Raw genomic sequence first — 20102 nt, 5'->3', positions numbered from 1 at the left:
ATGAAATTGCAGTCATTAACTCACTACAAAAGCAATCACAAAGTTATTAATGTTAATGGTAGTACCAAACAATATTATTTAGGCCAGTGTTGTATATGCTAATGTGTAGCTCAAACCCTGAGTTCCTGCCATGATGTTAGTCACCACTATTGTTATCATTCAGCCTGTTTAACATTGTGTGTGTGACATGCTGTTGAAAAATACAAGAGTACATATAATATTTTAATTGATTTTATAGTATTCAAATTCTTATCACCAGTGGTTGTTTTTAAATGTAATGGAACCAACTAGTAAATGTATGATTTTGTGATAGCTCTAATTTCCATCTAAAATTTCAGTTAATCTGCTTTGGAATAGTTGTCTCCAGTCTAGAAACAAGTAGGGCTGTTGTCTTTGGGGTTTTCAGACACTCAGCCTGCACCCTTGTCTGATGGTTTCATAGACTAAGAAATTCAACCGAACACACTTGTCCCCTTTCCTCCCTCTGCTCAGAAGTGACAGGAGTGGACAGCTGACCTAATCCTCTGCTGCAGATGCTTGGAGTGCTGATATCTACGACATGCTCACAGGTTTGATCACTCTCTCTATCTCTGTAATGTGTAGAGCCGATGGTCTATGTGAAGTAATCCAGGGTTCTTACACCACGGCCCATGTAGGCTTCTGAGTGTCAGCAACACATTTCTGTCTCTGTAGCACACACACACACACACACACACACACACACACACACACACACACACACACACACACACACACACACACACACACACTGGTAGCATCTGTGGCAAATCTAAATATACCATGAGTGATAACAACAGGTGAGCCTGCTCCTTCAGATACATACACTCAGCTGGCTCAGACATAGGGGGTCACTGGGTGTGTGTGTGTGTGTGTACAACTGTGTGTGGTGGTGGAATGGAGTGGGCGGTGTTTGAGTGTGTGGGGTATCTGCTGCTCAGTGCAGAGAGAGAGCTCAGATCCAAACACTGCCCAGTTCTGGGTACCCCTTCTTCTAAGCCAGCTGGTCTGGCTTAAAATCTCTTCTCGTGTCTGAGTTCTGTTTTTTCTTTTATAAAAAGAATCCTTTCTTGTTTGATACAAGGGATTGACTGAGCAAACCCACAGCTGGAGCTGCTGGGGAACCTTCCAGGTGAAGACTGAACCAAAAGCACCGGTGAGTTGGCGAGAGAAATATGTCTGTTAGTAATGGACAAATGGAAGGACTGAATTAAACTAGAACACTCTTGTTTAGAAGGTGATAAAGCGTTGTTATTACACGGGAAACAAATATTAACTTTGAAGACAATAAGTAAAGTTGTGGTGGAACTGGTAGACTTTCGACCACTTGGTGGCAGCAGAAACAAGCTGTTAACGTGCTAAATACAAATATCCATGAGATATGAAGCAACACTGACACTAAATATAGATGAGCTCTATTAAACCAAACCAATGATCATTCGCATTGTGTTTGCCATTCAAGTGAGGCTCATTTGATTCAGTGTTAATACAAAAATATTGGTTAGTGCAGCTTTAAATGTTGCTCTTTGTTCAGGATGTTTGATGGGCTGGGGTTCGATGCTGGTGTTTAGGGTTAGGAGTGAATTGCACAGTGTGTTTTTGAACTGTATCTGCTTTTGTATGTGCTTGTTATATAGATCAGAAATGTGCAAACTGTATATATTGTTATTTGAATTAACGTGTACGACAAAAGATTCCAAATAAGTGAAAATTGCTGAAATTTAAGTACTGGCATACATTTAAAAATTCACTTCATATAAATGAAGGCAAAATAAAGATACTTTAAAGCAAAGTTTTGCAGATAATACTGAACATAAAGGAATAATAGTATAAAAAGTGTAAAGGAGAACTTAAGGATGAGTAATATTATTTCTTTTATTTAATGTACTTATTTATTTATGTGTATAAATAACACCAAATCACAACAACACTCACCTCAAGGCACTTTATATCGCAAGGTAAAGACCCTACAATAATTTGAATCTAACACACGCACGCACACATGCACACACACACTACCAGTCAAAAGTTTTAGAACACCTAAAAACATGTTGCCTAATTGGGCAACATGTGATTTCTTCTTCTATAACGTCCTCCTCTCCCTTCAAATCTCAAATTTATTCACAGTATGAGCTGGCTACATTAATGCATACATGCATAATAAATCATCTGTCAATCAAACTTTATTCATATAGTGCCTTGCACACAAGTTTGAAGGCTCTACAGCTGACTGAAGAACTAATAATAAGAAAATGTAAACAGTATAAGAAATTGGGAGAAATGCACAAGAGAAATAAAGTTTTATAAATGAAAATTGTGGAATGATGTGCTGTGGTTAACAGCTAATATATAGACCAATGACAGGCAGATGAAAGTGTCACCGAAGCTGTTTATGCTGCCTGTCAGATAAAATAGGAAAGCTGATGACAATTAAAGCAGATAAAACCATCACTCTATTATGTATCTGTTTATGGTGAAATCCAACTAAACCAAGTAGAAGAAGCCATGTGTCTTTGGGTTCATTCAAAGAAGTCATGTAGTAGTGTTTGTGACCAGCTGTTTTCATAAAAAAATAAAATAAAATCTTATAATTATATGTGATATTGTACATGCTGCATTTATCCAAGACTTACAACATTTTTAACACTTTTGACTTTTTAAAATTTATACACTGCACAGCAACAGCTACCTAGTGATATGGTACAAAGCAAACATAACCAACATATGCCACATATGTCAGCATATGATGACATTAAATTGTTGCCATCAGGAATAAAGATCTAAAAATATAACAGATAAAATATTTAAAAATATAACGGACACTTCTTCTGTACTTTCATGGAAATAAAATAGACTTAATTTCTGAGAAGTCTTCCACTTACTTTCTCCATATGAAAAGGGGAATACACAAATTTCCACAAAGGGATTTCCCAGTAAAATGTTTTGACTTGTCATCCTGTCAGCATTTGTGAGGGGACCTATTAGATGCAAAGTTACTCCAGTAGTCTCTACTAGAGTAGCTTTGTATCATAGTTCAACAGAATCCTTATTAACCTAATACAGGGTGTTGGTGGAGCTTAGGTTCACGACTGAAGCCAACAGTTTTAGCTTGAGCTTCTGTTTTAAACAACTTTTTTCTGATTGGCTGCACCTCATGAACAAAAGACCTGAACAGCATGTGGACCAGGAGTCAGTGCACTTGAGGAGACCATATTAGAGATCTACACTCTGCATGGCATCATATAGATCCAAGAGTAGAAAAAAATGTGTGTTTAATGCACCCTGAAGTGTTGGCTTTTTACTCAGTGATACTTGTACATACCTTGAGTTCAAGTGTTAAATATAAGCATTCACCAGTGAAACAGGACATAGATGACAGAAGATAAAGTCCCTTTGAAATAAAGACACTTAAATGTTAAGTTCACACTATGAGCAACAAAGGCTACATTCTTACCAACTTGCTGCAACGTCGTCTGTGGACTCGTGTGTTAGTGTGCCAACATGGCATGTTTCATCACAAGTGCAGCACTGAAAAATTATAGTCGAGGTCAGCTTTGTTGCTGTCAAACATTCATTTATAGCTTCCACTGAAAAGGAGTGTGAACACATAAAATACTCTTGAGAAATGAATAAATTATGACAGAAAGTGAAGAAAACAAAACAGGAACTATCACCGAAAAAATGAAGCCTAATTAACAGGTGTAAATTATATTATGTCTTTGACAGTTCAAATTCTTAACTTAGTTGTCTTGTTTCATGCTCAATCACCCAGGCAAGGAAACCCCCAAATGTTGATTCTGTTCATCTCGACGTAGCATTTTCAGTGGGAGAAATGCACTCACTGACTTCTTCATTCTCAAATGACTGCAGGTTTCCTCAACATTATAAACAGTCCATTTACATAATGACTGAAACTAGCACCACTGACGAACAATGGACTGTGAGGCCAATTTCCTGATCATTAATATGTAAATTGTCATGACCACTAATCAACAACCACTCATCATGAGTACCATTTGCAGAGAATTGGTGCACTTTTCAGTAGTTTCCACAGAGAGACAGTAGTGAGCCTGAACAAGAGTAAACAGTGTGTTCCCGTGTTTGTAGACCTGTTGAAAGTATGAATTCAAATGGAAATAATCAAGAAACAATCTAGACTATGTCTTTTCAGTCTAGATTGTGTAACTAGAATCTAGTTACACATTTATTTTTATTTAACCAATATATCTCGTTGTTTTCCCTCGCAAGTTTCGTTTATTTCATTTTTGTGTTTCTGCCTCTGTGTGTGTGTGTTTGTGTGTGTTTGTGTGTGCCCGCGTGACGATGCCGCCTCCTGACGTCCAGGTGCTCGTTGATAGTCAGAAGCGCGTGCTCTAGGAGGAGACTCACCGATGGAGTGATCCGCTGGACGGAGGGAAGTCACAAATAATTAGACATGCGGGAGTGAGCGTGGAGGTAAGCTGCTTCACCTCAATACGCTTTGTGTGTGCGCGCGCGCGCGATGCTGGCTTGACACGGCATTTGACAAATAAACAAGAGGAAGCAAACAGCAGCGGGTTATCCTTCTCTGTCTGCACATCGGATTCAACAGTCAGAGGAGGCTCGCCGGTTTCGGGACAACTTGTATTCCGGGGTCGGCTCCCTGCCAACTTAATTTAATTGTCTTTATTTTTGTTCGGCTTGGTCGTACTATCGCGTAGTTTACATTTCGGATCGGTACTCGACTTGCCCTCCGGTTCAGACTGGTGGAGTCACTCGGGACCTTTCCTGTACCGTCGCCGCTCCGCCTCAGGAATGTTTCCGCTGTGCTGCAGCAGCGCAGGTAAGACAGCTGGAGTGAGTGCTTGGAGAAAGTTTGCAGCTGATGGAAACCACTGTACTTATTCATCCGCCTGTTTATCGAGGTGCTTATCTGGACGGGATGAATTCCTGATGAGGCAGGTTTGTTGTAAGTGACCACTATTAAAGGCTGAAGCTGTGTAACCCAGAAACTGACCAGCTGTAGCCAATATGACAAGAATCTTGATAAATAAATAATAGTTGAAGTTATATGTCTCCGGTACTGTATCTCCTCAGGTGATCTCGTTCACCAGTTCAGGATCTAAAGTTGTTGTGTAAAAAATGACTGTATAATCACTGAAAAAATAATAATAATAATAAATAATAATATTTAAATTTGGAAAGCAGGCAATATATATATATATATATATATATATATATATATATATATATATATATATATATATATATATATATATATATATATATAAAATTTTTTTTTTTTTTTTTTTTTTGCTCATAGCAACTTTTAGAATTACATTGGTGAGATTACAGGAGACGAAACTTAAGTTTACATACAGCATGCATCCAGGGGGCATGTACAGAGGTGGTCACAGGGTGTCCCACACCCCCTTGTTACTTAAATTCTACTAGAAACACTGTCAAGCCTAAATGAAGATGTGGTCCCAGCTAATAATATACATTTATAATAGGGCACGCATCCATACACAAGCCTGATGTGTTCCCCGTTATATCTATGTAGTATTCTGAGATTCAGAATCAGAACACCCCATTTTTTTCAGTTATATATTGCAGTTCAAGTCGTTCAAGTCCAATGAATAGCTTGAAATGGTACCGCCATTGGTCTACTGAAGACTGGAAGAAGGTATTATGGACTGATGAATCAAAATTTCAAATCTTTAGTTCATCACACAGCATCTTTGTATAATGTCCAGTAGGCATTGGTTCTACAGTGTGGCATCAACTGTCAAACATGGAGGAGTAATTGTGATGGTCTCGGGCCAGCAAAACCCCATCAAGCTGGTTTGGGATGAACTGGACATAAGAGTGAAAGCAAAGCAACCTACAAGTGCCACACATTTATGGGACCTTCTGCAACAGATATGGTCCCATAAATATTTGATTTAAGCCACGGGTGTATTCAGCTTTTATACCTGCCAAAATTTGTGTCTTCCAACAACCAAAAGAACTGGGGATCTTTTGCTTGTTAGGTGAATGTTTAAACCACTACACTATAGAGCCACTCAGTGGCCCAAAAGACTAAATAGTACTTTCTTAAATAAAATGTTAGATTTTTGTGTTGTGTGTTTCTGAAACAGACATTTACTTGCACTCCAGTTCATCATAGCTTTGCACAGATAAATGTAAAACCCTTTAAAGATGCTGCAAATGTCTGTATGATGTCATTCGCTTATGCTGAGCATGTGTTTTAGTGTCTGTGCCACACAGTGACTCATCTGCTGCTTATAGAGGGATGTCCCTAACCAAACCACATGTATTAGATCAGGTTACACATGTCTATATCTGAAGCCTTAAAAGGAACTTTAATCAGAAGTTTAGCCTTGCATACTTATTTGTTGGTAAAAGTTTATGAGAGACTTTGAACTTTGCTATCATATTGCTCTGCCTCGTATCAGGCACCCAAACATAACCAATATGCTTTTTGCACTTTTGAAGCATTGCACAGCTCTCCCACACCACACACCAGCTGTTAGCCTGCTGTGTGCAGTACTCATGAGGTTGCTTTCCTCCCAAAGTTTAAATTTGCCAATAGTAAAAGTCTTCCAACATTTTTTTGATGTCCACTTCCACAGTAGGTAGAAAATTGAACAAAGTTTTGTGCAGAGGTATCAAAATGCCCGAGGTCTGAAATGATTTCTTTATGCCACCGCTGGACAGAACAGCCTGGATGTTTAAGTGTACTATAGTAGTTCCCTTATCAGTGTTTCTGTGAGACAGAGCTGGGTGGAGCCAGCTGGTTTACGGAAAGTAGGCTTTCAAAATAAAATGCCCTGGACTTTTCTCAGTGAGTTCTGTTTATTAGCAGTAGGTCCTCTAAGAGTGATGAGACAGCCATTTCTTCTGTAGCTCCATGTGTTTTTGTCAAAGTGCAAACAAAAAACAGCTAAACTTGATTGTAGGTTTTTTAAAGTGTGAGCTCAGAAATGCTGTAGAAAACACAAAGGTAACATTTTTATCTTTTGGGGGTTAAACATTCTCTCTGAATTTGCATTTATATCCTGGTTCTTCCAGGATAAATCCCCCAGAGAGGTCATCTCCAAAGAAGATCAGGTTACCAAACCTCAGTGTAAAAGTGCACCCTATAAAGAAAGCGCTGTCAAAGACAAAATGGGTGCTTTATAGAACAAAATACAAAAAAAAATCATCATAATAGTATCCAAGTTATCACGTTTTTATGGTCATTAAAATCCAGAACTTCAATTAAGATTAAAATCCAGCAGGGAGAAATCAAGTGAGAGTTCATTAAATGGGTTCTTTTGCTCCAAAAATGTCTTTTGAGTGCACACCATTAAAAAAAAAACCTACTGTGTGCTGTGTGTTACTGAGATATTTAATGATTATCACATGGCTACACAACCATAAATACTTGTTGATCTTTGCACCACCATTACAATGTGTTATCACTGGGTCTGTCAACTTAGCAACAGTATATTTGTACTAAATCAGTTAAGTTGCCAGTGTTATCTTCTACAATAACTTTCAGACAATTTCACCTCATAATAAAAATCATAAAAGTTTCTTAACTAGCAGCGTCTCAGAATCAGAATCAGAATCAGAATACTTTATTGATCCCTGGGGGAAATTATTTTTTGTTACAGTGCTCCATTTTAAACCAACATTAAGACAAGACAGACAATACGCTAACTAAGAATAGTACAATATATACATATATATACATACATACATACATAAGTCACTTATAAATAAATATTTGGAAAAGATAAGCTGAGTAAACTGATGCTCTATTTGGAGTTGTGTTCACTGTCTTTTAGCTCTTTTTTTGGTCATCACCTTCACAGGTAATCAACCTGTTAGGAACAGTTTAGCAGAGGTCTAAACAATTGTTTCTCTCTACCTTGAGGAGTGTTGCTAGCAGGAGTGAGTCCACACATTCAGAACCAGTTCTGGAACTGGAACGCATCAGGTGTGACTTGCTCCTGTTCCTGATGTCTGGTGGTTCTTGTGAACTGGGATGCCTGGGATGGAGTCAGATTTCCGGCATGATTTACTGCTGTCCTATGCCTCACTGTGTCCACCAGCTAGTTGTTAACTCTGCCTGCTGTTTGTTGTGTCTGTGCTGTAGCTTAAATGGAGTTTGTTTGCTGCGAAAATGCTGAGAAAACTGTTTGCAGTCAAGAAATATCAGAGAATTCCCATCTGGACCTGAGATTAAATATTTTCTATGCATACAGCTAATTTCAAGCTTTGTGGCTTGTAGCGGAAAATCACATTTTGTGACTTTTGTTGATACCCATTTAGTAAAACATGGACAAATCCAGAGAACTGCAGTACCTGTTACCAGTGTTGGGCAAGTTACTTTGAAAAAGTAGTAGTTACTAGTTACTTCTTCAAAAACGTCACTGAGTTAGTAACTGAGTTACAAGATTCTAAAAGTAATTAATTACTTGAAAAGTAACTATTGTGTTACTTTAAAAAAATGTTTAATAATGGGGTCCAGGGTATAATTGGCCATTTTTAACTACTTTTGATTTGACCTCTGCATTTCACCTTTAAAAACTATTTACTTTGCCTTGTTTGGTATCATTCTTTTCAGCACAACCTCACATGTCTGAATTTACAGTTGTGTTTTCATTTTGACATACTGTATTAACACAATTGATCTAAAATCAGACAAAAAACATAAAATCTGAGTAGAAAAAGTTATAATTTTTACTGTAACAACCACAAACATGTTTATTGAATCATATTTCATAACTTTCAATTCAAATATAAATATAAATTTTAAAATCATACGCGCAAGTTTTGCAAACAACAAAGTTATTTGCACCAATTTACCTTTTACCCTTTTTTTTAAAAATAACCTTCAAACTATTTACATAACCATCAACTGTTCTGCAATCAATAAGATGTCACACAAATTTTTTGTGCCACTCCAAAAAAATAATTTCTGTCCACCATAAAGGAGAACATCACAGATACCTGCAGGTCTGACAGCAGCAGGTGTATTACTACTCCGTTTTTCATTCAGCAGTCGCCTCATTGTTCTGACACACAACACAAAACTATCCACAACACTACACACTAACTACACAAGACAACACATTAACTACACACTCCAAACATGCTAAACGTCACAAATCTCTCACATTTCAAAACTCGGTCTCTCTGTCTCTCGCCGTCACTCCTAAAACTTCCCCCTCTTCCTAAACAACCAAATGTCATTGGCTTAATTGGCTCTTTCAAAGGAAGAGTACCCAGCCACTGGTACAGATATTTAGACGACACCTGGGTCAAAATCAAGACACAAGAAGTGGAATCCTTCACTGCGCACATTAACGCTGTGAATAAAAACATCAAGTTCAGCAGGGAAGACACAAAGGATAACTGTTTGCCTTTCCTGGACTGCGCTGTGCACATTGAAGAGAATGGCAACCTCAGCATCGAAGTTTACCGGAAGCCCACACACACATGGACCAGTACTTCCTCTTTGACTCCCATCACCCTCTGGAACACAAACTTGGAGTAATTAGGACCCTACACCACCGGGCAGAACATGTTCCCTCTAAGCCTGAATGAAAAAAGAAGGAACACACACATGTAAAGGAAGCACTCAAAACGTGCGGCTATCCTAAATGGGCGTTCTTAAAGTCAGCAAAGAGGCACAGAAAAGAAGACCAGACACCAGCGAGGGAGGATAAGAAGGACAGACGCAACAACATTGTCATCCCCTATGTAGCCGGTGTATCAGAAAAACTCAGGAGAGTTTTCTCCAAGCATGACATTCCGGTGCATTTCAGACCCAGCAACATGCTCAGACAAAATCTGGTTCACCCGAAAGACAAAACTCCTAAACACAAACTTAACAATGTGGGGTATGCTGTACAGTGCAGCGAGGAATGCCCAGACCTCTACATTGGAGAGACCAAACAGCCACTTCACAAGCGCATGGCACAACACAGAAGAGCCACCTCTTCTTCACCACAGGACAAGACTCAGCAGTCCATCTGCATTTTAGGGATAAAGGACACTCTTTCGAGGATGCCAATGTTCACATTTTGGACAGAGAGGACAGATGGTTTGAAGGAGGAGTGAAATAAGCCATCTATGTCCACTGTGAGCAACCATCTTTGAACAGAGGTGGGGGTTTACGACACCAACTCTCTGCCATCTATAATCCAGTTTTGAGTTCCCTCCCCAGATGCCTTAACGCCCACTCACATCCTGGGCCATCTAACCTCAGGAATTCGCATGATAAGGTGGGGCCAGGTTTCACAATGAGCTCACCCGAAACCCTGGCTGATTGGGACCCACACCCAGTTTCACACCTTGGCTCAGGCGATTAGAGGATCATCAGGGGGTCCTTTTGTCACTCTGTGGGGGTTACTCCCACTAGGTTTAAATCTGGGACTCTCCACCATTTGACCTTAGAACTGAAGAAGCTTCTCAGATGAGAGGTGAAACGTCTTCAAGCAACTTAAAGAAGTCCAGACGCTTTTCTTTGCAAGCTCCTTTGACTACGATGACCTGGATGACTGAGAACCTTCACAGACAAATGTCATGGTGCGATATCATTTTTTGATTGGTCGACATGGTGCATTTTTCCACCAACATGAATGGACTGTTTTTTTGTTTTGTTTGGTTTCTTGTTTTTTGGTCATAAGCAGAGAGTGCTTGCTAGCGCTGTCCTTAGGCAGTAAATGTGACAAAACTATTGAGGAAAAAACGCTGCGTATATATTGTTTATCATGACTCTGGTTTTACGTGGCCTATCAACACAATTTAAAAACTGGTATATGTCACCTTGTTGCTTTGTCATCTTGAAGTGGTCATGCGATTGGCTTACCATGATTACTTTATTCTTACTCAGTCAAACAGCAGCACTCGTGCAATGTTTTGCCCCCTTAGCTCCAGGTGTTGTGCCAAAAGTGACTGCCACCCGCGGGAGCGCACACAGCTGCTTAAAGCTGTAGCGCCCAGATTACTTACAGCTACTTCCGTGCAGCTGATATAAGATGTGATAAGCTGAACACAGCTTCAACCGTCTGTTGCAAAATAGTAACGCGACCGTACCGCATTTTCTTGTTAGTGACGGTAACAGCGTTGTAAAGATACAAATAGTAATTAGTTAGATTACTCGTTACTGAAAAAAGTAACGCTGTTAATAACGCCATTACTTGTAACGCCGCTATTCCCATCACGGCCTGTTACTGAGAGAAGACTGATCACAGCAGGTGGTATTAGCAGAAATAACACTCATGCAGTCTTCTCACATGACACATTTGATTCATTGCATGTTGATTCCAGCACCCTTAGTTCTGCTCACTCTGTAGCTGCTGCTTTTCAAATGATTCACTTCCAGGTTGATCTAAAAACACTCAACATTAGACTCACTGAAGGCAGTGATCACATGGGACCATTCAGAATTCACCATCCACATCCTGTATCTGTCAGACCCCTCACACCCGCAGTCTCCACCCACCCCCACCCTCTCTGGCTCTATGTCTCTATATAGAGACATGCGGTGTCCTGCCAAGAAATACAAGGGCATTGCCGCATGTCAGCCATTAGCCGTTCCTATGTAACAAGACACACGCACACAGAAAAAATGTACAGCGCATAGGCACTCACATACACACAGCCACACTCTGTCTGTGAGGTTTGGTGTGTAGGAAAATAATTGCCGAGGGAGCAGCTGAGGGCTGCGTGAGACAGCTGATTTTCATCTTTTCCTTTGTTTAACAGTTGTTCCTCTGTCTGCAAACCAAAAACCAGCCGTATTGTTGTTCAGGGTAAAAAGTTCATTCTTGTATTTTTGGAATCCTGTTTTAAAACGAGTCTAAAAATACCTGGGAGGTTCGTGCATGTGGGCGTGTGGAGTGTGAGCTGGGTGTAGATTTGCCGTCATCCAAGAAAAGATCAAACTCTGCGTTAAATCACTGGCAGACAAGTGCCCACATACTGATTTTTATTGTTTTACGCAATCTTCCTTCACCAGCTTACATCTCCATTTGGCCTAAAATTCCCTACAATATGCTGACTGTGCTCGCCTGTGAGGCCCTAAATTTAAACCATGTTGTTCCTTGTAATGTCCTAAAATGAGGAAGGCTCACAGGCAGGATGACTCACACACGAGATATTCATGTAATGCTCTTTAGTCGGCATGCTGCTACTTGCTGCAGACGATTTTGATACTGTAAAATAACTGCTTAATTTTGGTCATTTGTTGTGGCAATACCAACAACAACTATGGGGCTTCATGTCATGAACAATCATTCTGTACAATACGATAATTATAATTCTACAACTGTTTATAACTTGCATATTTCTGTATAGTTTCATATTTATATCCTGTTTATAGCCTGTACATAGCTTGTATACCCACTACAGCCTGTACATACTTTTAGTTATAGCATATTCATAACATATCTTCTTACCTTGTACATTGTAACATACCCATAATAGACCCATTTCTGTAATATAGCTATATACCTATATTATTGCTAATATATATTTTGTAATATATCTATATCATGGCTAAAGCACTTCTGGATGGATGCAAACTGCATTTCGTTGCCTTCTACTTGTGACATGTGCAATGACAATAAAGTTGAATTCTGTTCTATTATATTCTATGAGCTGTCTCTGTTTGTTTTTGACACAACAACAAAAAAGTAGACAGTAATGGGGACGAGGTAAAGAAAATTACACAGTGTAAGTTTTTTCTCCATTGTATAAGTGAGAACTGAGGCGGAGAAGTTTGTTTCTCTGTCTACAAAGGAAGAAGCCTTTTCTGTGTGGCTGTAGCTCATGAGGTAGAACTGGTCATCTACTAATTGGAAAATTGGTGGCTTGATCCCTGGCTGCTTCAGTCTGCATGCCAGACTTGGGCAAGATACTAACCCCAAGTTGCTCTTAGATGCATGCATTGGAGTGTGAATGTGTGTGAAAGTTAGATAGAAAAAAGTGCTTGTATGAGTGGGTGAATGAGGTATGCTTTGAGTGCTTCTTGAGAGCAGAAAATGTGTACAGTATATAAGAATCAGTCAATTCACCATGAAAAAAGTTACACTTTGGCATCTATTTAAGAGTGAACCCCATGAGATCAGGTGATACCTTATGATCAAACACTGGGTGAGGGCAAAGTCCCTTTTAACAGGAAGACCTCTGGCAGAGTATGGCTGAGGCAGTGGCGGCCATCTGCTGCAAACACAAAACATTGAAAAATGTCTTCTTACTCGTTGTTCTTGCTTTTATAACTCGGGCACACAGTATGAACCACTGAGGGGTTTTGAAGCACATGACGAGTGCAGAAGGGTCGTGATCAACATGAACAAACCACTAAAGCCAGCACTGCAGTTTCAGCTTTAATCATTTAAAGTGATGCTGCCTTTCTCTCCTGTTGCCAACAGCCTTATTTTATACAAAATCTTTTACTGAATTCTCAGTGGTCACATTGAGCGTTTGGTTGTTGTTTTATGGATTATTTATGTGTTATTTGTGACATGGCAGACTGATTCAGCTCACACATTTAGTGTGAACTAACACACTATACAAGAGTGTTTTGGTAGTAATTATTATTTGGATGGATCTTCTCAGAGTGCAGTCAATCTTTGTTCTTTAGATTGTGTAACATGAAAACAAGTAGAGATGTGAACACCAGGGCTGAAATGAGAAGTAGTTTTCATAGGTAATTAAGGTTCAGAACCTTCTGTTTTTATTTTTAGATTGGTTAAGCTGAAAAATAGTCACCAGTACAGTGTCCATTGACGTATACTCACCTCTTGCCCCTGCAGGCGGTCTATCTCTCAAGCTCAGATCCTCTACCAGATACATGGGAGGATCCTGCCCAGCATTTTAGCTGTTCCTAGGACTGTGCTCTTCTGGACAGAGCTCTTGGATGTTGTTCCTAGGATCTGCTGGAGCCACTCACCTAGCTTGGGAGTCACTGCACCTAGTGCTCCGATGACCACTGGGACCACTGTTACCTTCTCCCTCCACATCTTCTTGAGCTCTTCTCTGAGCCCTTGGTGGTACTTCAGCTTCAACTGTTCCTTGTTCAGAAGATGCCATCATTCGGTATCGCTACGTCTATCACTACGGCCATCTTCCTCTGCTTGTCTACCACTACTATATTCAGTTGGTTAGCCACCACCATTTTGTTGGTCTGTTTGTATCTGGAAGTCCCACAGTATCTTAGCTCAGTAATTTTCAACCACCCTAGGCGGGGTGTTCCATTTTGACCTCGTAACTTCCAGATGTTTTTGTATACAATGCTGACGACTTGGTTATGGCGTTTCATGTATGTCCTGCGTGCTAGCATCTTGCACCTTGCTGTTATGTGCTGGATTGTCTCCAGCCTGCACCTGGGGTCTTGCCTGGTGTGATAGACCCCAGCCTCTATGGATCTTGCACTCAGAGCTTGTTCCTGTGCTGCCATGATTTATGTCTGTGTGCTGTCTGTAGCCTTCATACCTTTTAAATAGTGATGATGATGGTTATAAAGAGATGAGGCAAAAAAAGAAGTACACTCTGCAGCAAAGTCATTCTAGCTTTTGTTCAGAGAGCACACACCTTCGTCATCGCTTACATCGGCATAAATCCTTATTTTATTGTTCGTTTCATCCTGTGTGCCCAAAGGCTGACACCACCTTAACAGTCACACCTCTTCTGTCCTTGCAGTGCGGCGATGATGATGACGGCAGAGAAGCTGCCAAGAAAACCTGCCATGTGTGTTTGTTTGTGGGTGTCTGTTCCTGCATGTGTGAACATCCAGTTAATTCAGCGTGTTCTTAAGCGCCACTTCAGGAGTGTGACACAGGTCACATGGCATACGCAGTCTCTCTTACTCACACGCGCACACATACACACACACACACACACACACACACACACACACACACACACACACACACACACACACACACACACACACACACACACACACTGCATTAACTGGTACTCTTGCTTTTATATTAAGCATAAATTTTCTATGTCCCCTGTTTAGCTCACATCCTGCTTCATGCTCTGTGCAACACAAGTTATTAACAAACCCTTTGCTTAGATTCATGCTGCTACTAAGAATTGTCACATTCTGCACCAAGAGGACAGGAGTCTCTTTTCTCTTAAATGTGAGATTTAGTAACACAACGCCACATACTGCTCACTGTGATTCTTCTCACACACTCACTGCATAGTCAAAAGTATTGGATCCCTCTTTGAGTTCATGTGTTTTCAGTCGATTTACGACAGGTGTCTAAAATCAAGCACCTATCCATGCAGCCTGTCTTTACACATAGTTGTGAAAGAACAGATCATTTTAAAGTCTGTGCCTTTTTCCAGAGAATTAAATCTTTGCATGGGTCATTTAAAACAAAAAATTAGCCCCCTTTCAGCTGCATTAGAGGCACTGGTATGTAACTTGCATTACATTTTGTGAAATTACAGAAATAATCACAAAAAGTCGGAAGATGCTTTTGGAAGAAATGGAAGAAATGACATATGATGATGTCCTGTACCTGATTTTTGTGTTAACTGTTAGTCACAAGATAAACCAGTAAAAATGCATGTGCAGAGAAATGAAAACTGCCTTAGATATTATACCGTTGAGCTTAGAATAAGCAGGAGAGTATGGTTTTGTGTGTGTAGAGTTTGCAATGTCCGCTGTGTGGGTTTTCTCTGATGTCCCACCACTGAAAACCTGCTACATTAATGTTTTATATATCGACGCTGCACACTCTTAACATCACTAGTTTCACTTCCTTATTTCCTTTGTTTTTTCTTACCGGAATAATGGCTAGATTTCTTCTTGCAACTAACTCCTTGTGGTAACAGTGGGTACCCTGAGAGGTTAGCTCCTCATGTTGCCAAAGCAAGTGAAATTCAGTTGTACTGAAATCACTTACCGGATCTGTGACCGCAGTCAGCCTTTGCCTGATCAGTTTATGGTCTTGTTGATAGTTTCAAGTCTTACCAAATACAACATGGTGTTGGTTTTATAAATCATGGTCCTACTTGAAGTTCTTTTTAACTAGTTGCTGCTATTTGAGTGTGGGTTGTTTGTCATTCAGTTCTGTCCTTTGCTCATCAAGATTTTGAAGGCTAGATTAAAGACGGTACAAAAAAACACAATTTACTGAATAACTGTTAGTTATGTAAGTTCTACTTGTGTTATCAAATTGTAATTTTCATCAGTGAATTGTCCTTTTTTAAGCTCTGCTTAGGACTGATTTTCAAAGACACCAGTTTGAGGGTAAAGACTGTAGTTGAAGTTGGGTCGTGGTGTTTCCCGCTCTCTTGTCCGATTCAGCTCCGCCCAAAGAGGAAGTTTTCTGGTGAGCGGTTGAGATGTACCTAATTCCAGTCTGCGACTTTGGTTTTTCAAACGTAGATGTTTTTTTATATACCGTATGACATTGCCAGACTCCTCCGTCTTTATCATTTGCATTTTGACATGCCCAGTTGTTTCACTTCCTCCTGAGTGTACAGTAAACCCCTTGAGGAAGCTGGGTTTATGGGTGTGTCTGGGGGGATACAACAGCGGTGACATGCAAACAGACAATGTGCTGCCTGACCACGCATGCATGTCAGTTAAACTGTGCATTGTAGCATGAGAAGATACCCACTCACAATTAATTTTTTGGTAATTATTTCAATTATGCATGTATGTGTTCATACATGTTGCTGTTGGAGTCTGTTTTGGTTAATTGGGAGTGGGTTGAAATGTAGAAAACCACACAGACACACACATTTCTTTGTGCGTGTGTGTGTGTGTGTGTGTGTGTGTGTGTGTGTGTGTGTGTGTGTGTGTGTGTGTGTGTGTGTGTGTAAAACAAAAAACGTTCTGAGTTTTGATCATCAACACGACTTACAGACAGTGAATTTTGTAGTATACATAAGTTTTGTTAATCTCGATTTGTTTATTGCTGTTTTTCTGCAGGAACCACACAACAGTTCGAAAGTGAGAAGTGAAAAAGCGTGAGGACTTGGAAGTAAATCGAAGGAACCTGAAAATACGACAGTTCTGAAAAAGAAAAACAGTCAACGATAAAAAGATGGGGCGAAAGAAGATCCAGATAGCACGGATTATGGATGAACGGAACAGACATGTAAGTGATGTAAGACTCTGACTAGCACTTATTTCACAGTGTGCTTCCAGTTTATTATTTTAATCACTGAGATATGAAAGAACAGAATCTTATGAGGTACACTTTCGCAAGTTTAAATTCAATTCAATTAACCACTCAGCCTCCATGCTGCCTTGTTGCAGGCAAAGGATAAAGTAAGGAGCTGCACTGGGCCAAGTATAAGCTGAAGAAGGATTATTTGAATTGAATTGAGCTGAAAATGAGTATAAAACATCTCCTTTAAAGTACTTAAAGAGTTTTTTTTATATTTACCAAACAGTTTTTCTGGCTCAGCCTCTGAACTTAGGACTCATCTTCTTCCTGTGGTTCCCCCTCAGTCTTTCCCCTGTTTATTCTCACCACAGTGTATTTATAGAACAAGTTCATTAAGGGTACATTTTTAGCTCCACTTGAAAACTTCACAACTCGAACTGAAGTGTTTTCATGTCAGTTTCCAAAGTGCGCATTGTTTAAAATAAAAAATAACCTTAATAATTCACGAAGGAAAAGCTGCTGCATTTAAGTAAAAATAAAAAATTAAAGGATAGGATCAAATCAAACAAAAAGATCATACAGCAGAAAGAGGAATTATACAAATTGATGAGCTCATTAAGAAAGGAGCTTCTGTGACATGCAATGAAACATTTATTCATGATTACTCTGAGCAAGAACCCTGTGCAGAGGGATGTCTGTGTTTAGGTGAACACATGAAACGCTGCTGTATATACATGTTCACGCTCTTTCTTTCGCTTGCTTTCACTCAAGTACAACACAAACCAAGAACACTTAAAACAGACAAGCTAGCAAAACCATGTCATGTGACGCCCACAAACACGACTGTGTGATTGTGTGTGAGAATCATTTCAAAATGTGCCAGCACCATCTAGCTCATGGCAAAATAACAACTGTGTTATAACTACTGATTGTAAATAGGTGCACTGACACACACGGGCGCAAACACACACACATATCTTTTCTGGGGGAGTGGTTCCTTTCTTCCTGTTATGACAGGAAATGCAGGCACATGTGCTTCCTGACCCCCCTGACAGGGCAGAACTGACCTCCCAGTCCTTCCCTGGTCTGTACCAAGGTATACCAGTGCCTCTTTGTGTGCAGGCTTGTGGTGTGAACACAGTAAAAGTATGTGTACTTGGTCATATTGATGACAATTATTCATACTGAAAAAAAATAACATTTCCTTTTTTATGTCAGTGGCTCAGTTTATGATGGCTAACATGTGTGGAAAATAGCAGCAAGCACCAGCGATTGCTGACCTGACACACTTGTACTCTTTGTAGTGCAAATGCAAGCTGATTTGCAACCCACCTCCACCCAAGCTACCAAGTTGTTGAGATAATCTTGTTATCCTGATATTTATTTATTTATTTTTTACTTTTCTATGCTTTATTCCTGTCTTCTCTGCCCCTCTCTGACTCTGATTTTAACCATATTTTCAGCATCAAATCATTGGAACATACATTTATCAGCACAGTGTGAAAGGCAATAATGTTACTTATTATAAACATTTGGCCTTCACTTGCCTATCCCGTTGACCGAGCAAGATTCTTGGTAGTTGTTATGTGTTTTTGAAGACAATATAAAATAATTTGTTGTAATACCTTTGACAGTAACCTAGCCACAGAAACCTGTAATTGTTTAAGCTGGACATTTTATCAGTTTCGTCTTTGACTGCTGACACCAATAGTTAGCATGGAGTTAGGAAGGATAAAAACATTATGCCTTTATCTTATATGCTTTTATTCTATAGCCTATGCTTTCATACTGAGATTCTTCTGGTGGCACACTGTACTTCAGATGTTCTGTTATTTTGTCAGGGCCACATGCAATATCTCAGCAGCAGTTTACACCTGTTCACAACCTTTATGGCTTTCCATAATTGATGAAGATGATTCTGTTGCATACCTAAATCCATATATATGACCATGTAAGTTATATATAATATGTCATAGGGTGACGATTTGCAAAATGGTAGATGGACTCATTAATAACTAGACATTTCACGGTTCTCCTTTTACCTTCCTTTCTTCCAGGTGACTTTCACTAAGCGTAAATTTGGCCTAATGAAGAAAGCTTATGAGCTCAGTGTGTTGTGCGACTGTGAGATTGCACTGATCATCTTCAACAGCACCAACAAGCTGTTTCAGTATGCCAGCACAGACATGGACAAAGTTCTGCTGAAATACACCGAATACAATGAACCACACGAGAGCAGGACCAACTCCGACATTGTGGATGTAAGTAAAACACACACACGTTCAACATGTATAAGCTGTTGACTTTGGTCTTTTCAGTTTCCTGATTGAGCAAAAAGAATTCTGAGAAACCATCCATTAATCTTTTTTATACTATTCTTACTTATTCTATTTGATGTGGACACCCTGTCACATCAAGACTACTTTCTCCCAACTAGCTGCCCCTCATATCAGAATTTCAGGAGCGGGACCACGCCTCCAAACATGCTCCCTCTGGCTCTCATCTATTTATGTTCCCCCAGTTCTACAAGCTGTTCATTCTCGTTTACGTCCCTCCCCTTTTCAGTTCTTTAACTTCTTTACTTTTATTTAGTACGTGGGGATCTTCCAGGCCCAGGAGCCACCGCCAGTCCCCTTCGAGGCCTTCCCCAAACCGCAGCTCAATTCATGTTTAAGCCATTCGCCTTTATCTACTAAAACACTGTCAAACCTAAAATGAGGACGTGGGCCCAGCAAGTTAAAGAGCAGTTTTGAACAACTGGTGGGTGGAGCTTATGTCCTCACAGTCAGTGTTGTGTAGCTAAAACTCTTTCTGTATAGTTTATTAATCGGAACTATGATGCTTTGAGGATCTGACCTCACTGTGCAAATGTGTGTGTGACCTACTGTATAACATTTCAGCAACACACAGTACTAAAGTTTGTGCTGGACTGAACCTTGTTCTGCCTAATCTTAATAGTCACAG

General features: G+C 39.8%; 1 protein-coding gene across 3 annotated transcripts in view; it reads left to right on the top strand.

Moving 5' to 3' along the window:
• Positions 1-970: 970 nt before the first annotated feature.
• Positions 971-20102, top strand: part of mef2ca (myocyte enhancer factor 2ca) — a 36059-nt gene continuing 16927 nt past the window's right edge. For 2 of the 3 annotated variants that reach the window (XM_026172684.2, XM_026172682.2), the window contains exons 1-4: positions 971-1174; positions 4363-4473; positions 16958-17126; positions 19196-19399. In XM_026172684.2, the coding sequence (XP_026028469.2) occupies positions 17073-17126; positions 19196-19399 (258 nt within the window). In that variant the 5' untranslated portion in view covers positions 971-1174; positions 4363-4473; positions 16958-17072. Of the gene's footprint in view, positions 1175-4362; positions 4474-4534; positions 4841-16957; positions 17127-19195; positions 19400-20102 lie in introns of those variants that run through there. The other variant, XM_026172683.2, reaches the window with a different exon arrangement.

The sequence above is a fragment of the Astatotilapia calliptera genome, chromosome 7, assembly GCF_964374335.1.
Source record: "Astatotilapia calliptera chromosome 7, fAstCal68.1, whole genome shotgun sequence".
In the NCBI taxonomy this organism is placed as follows: Eukaryota; Metazoa; Chordata; class Actinopteri; order Cichliformes; family Cichlidae; genus Astatotilapia; species Astatotilapia calliptera.
This window is presented reverse-complemented; position numbering and strand designations above follow the sequence as displayed.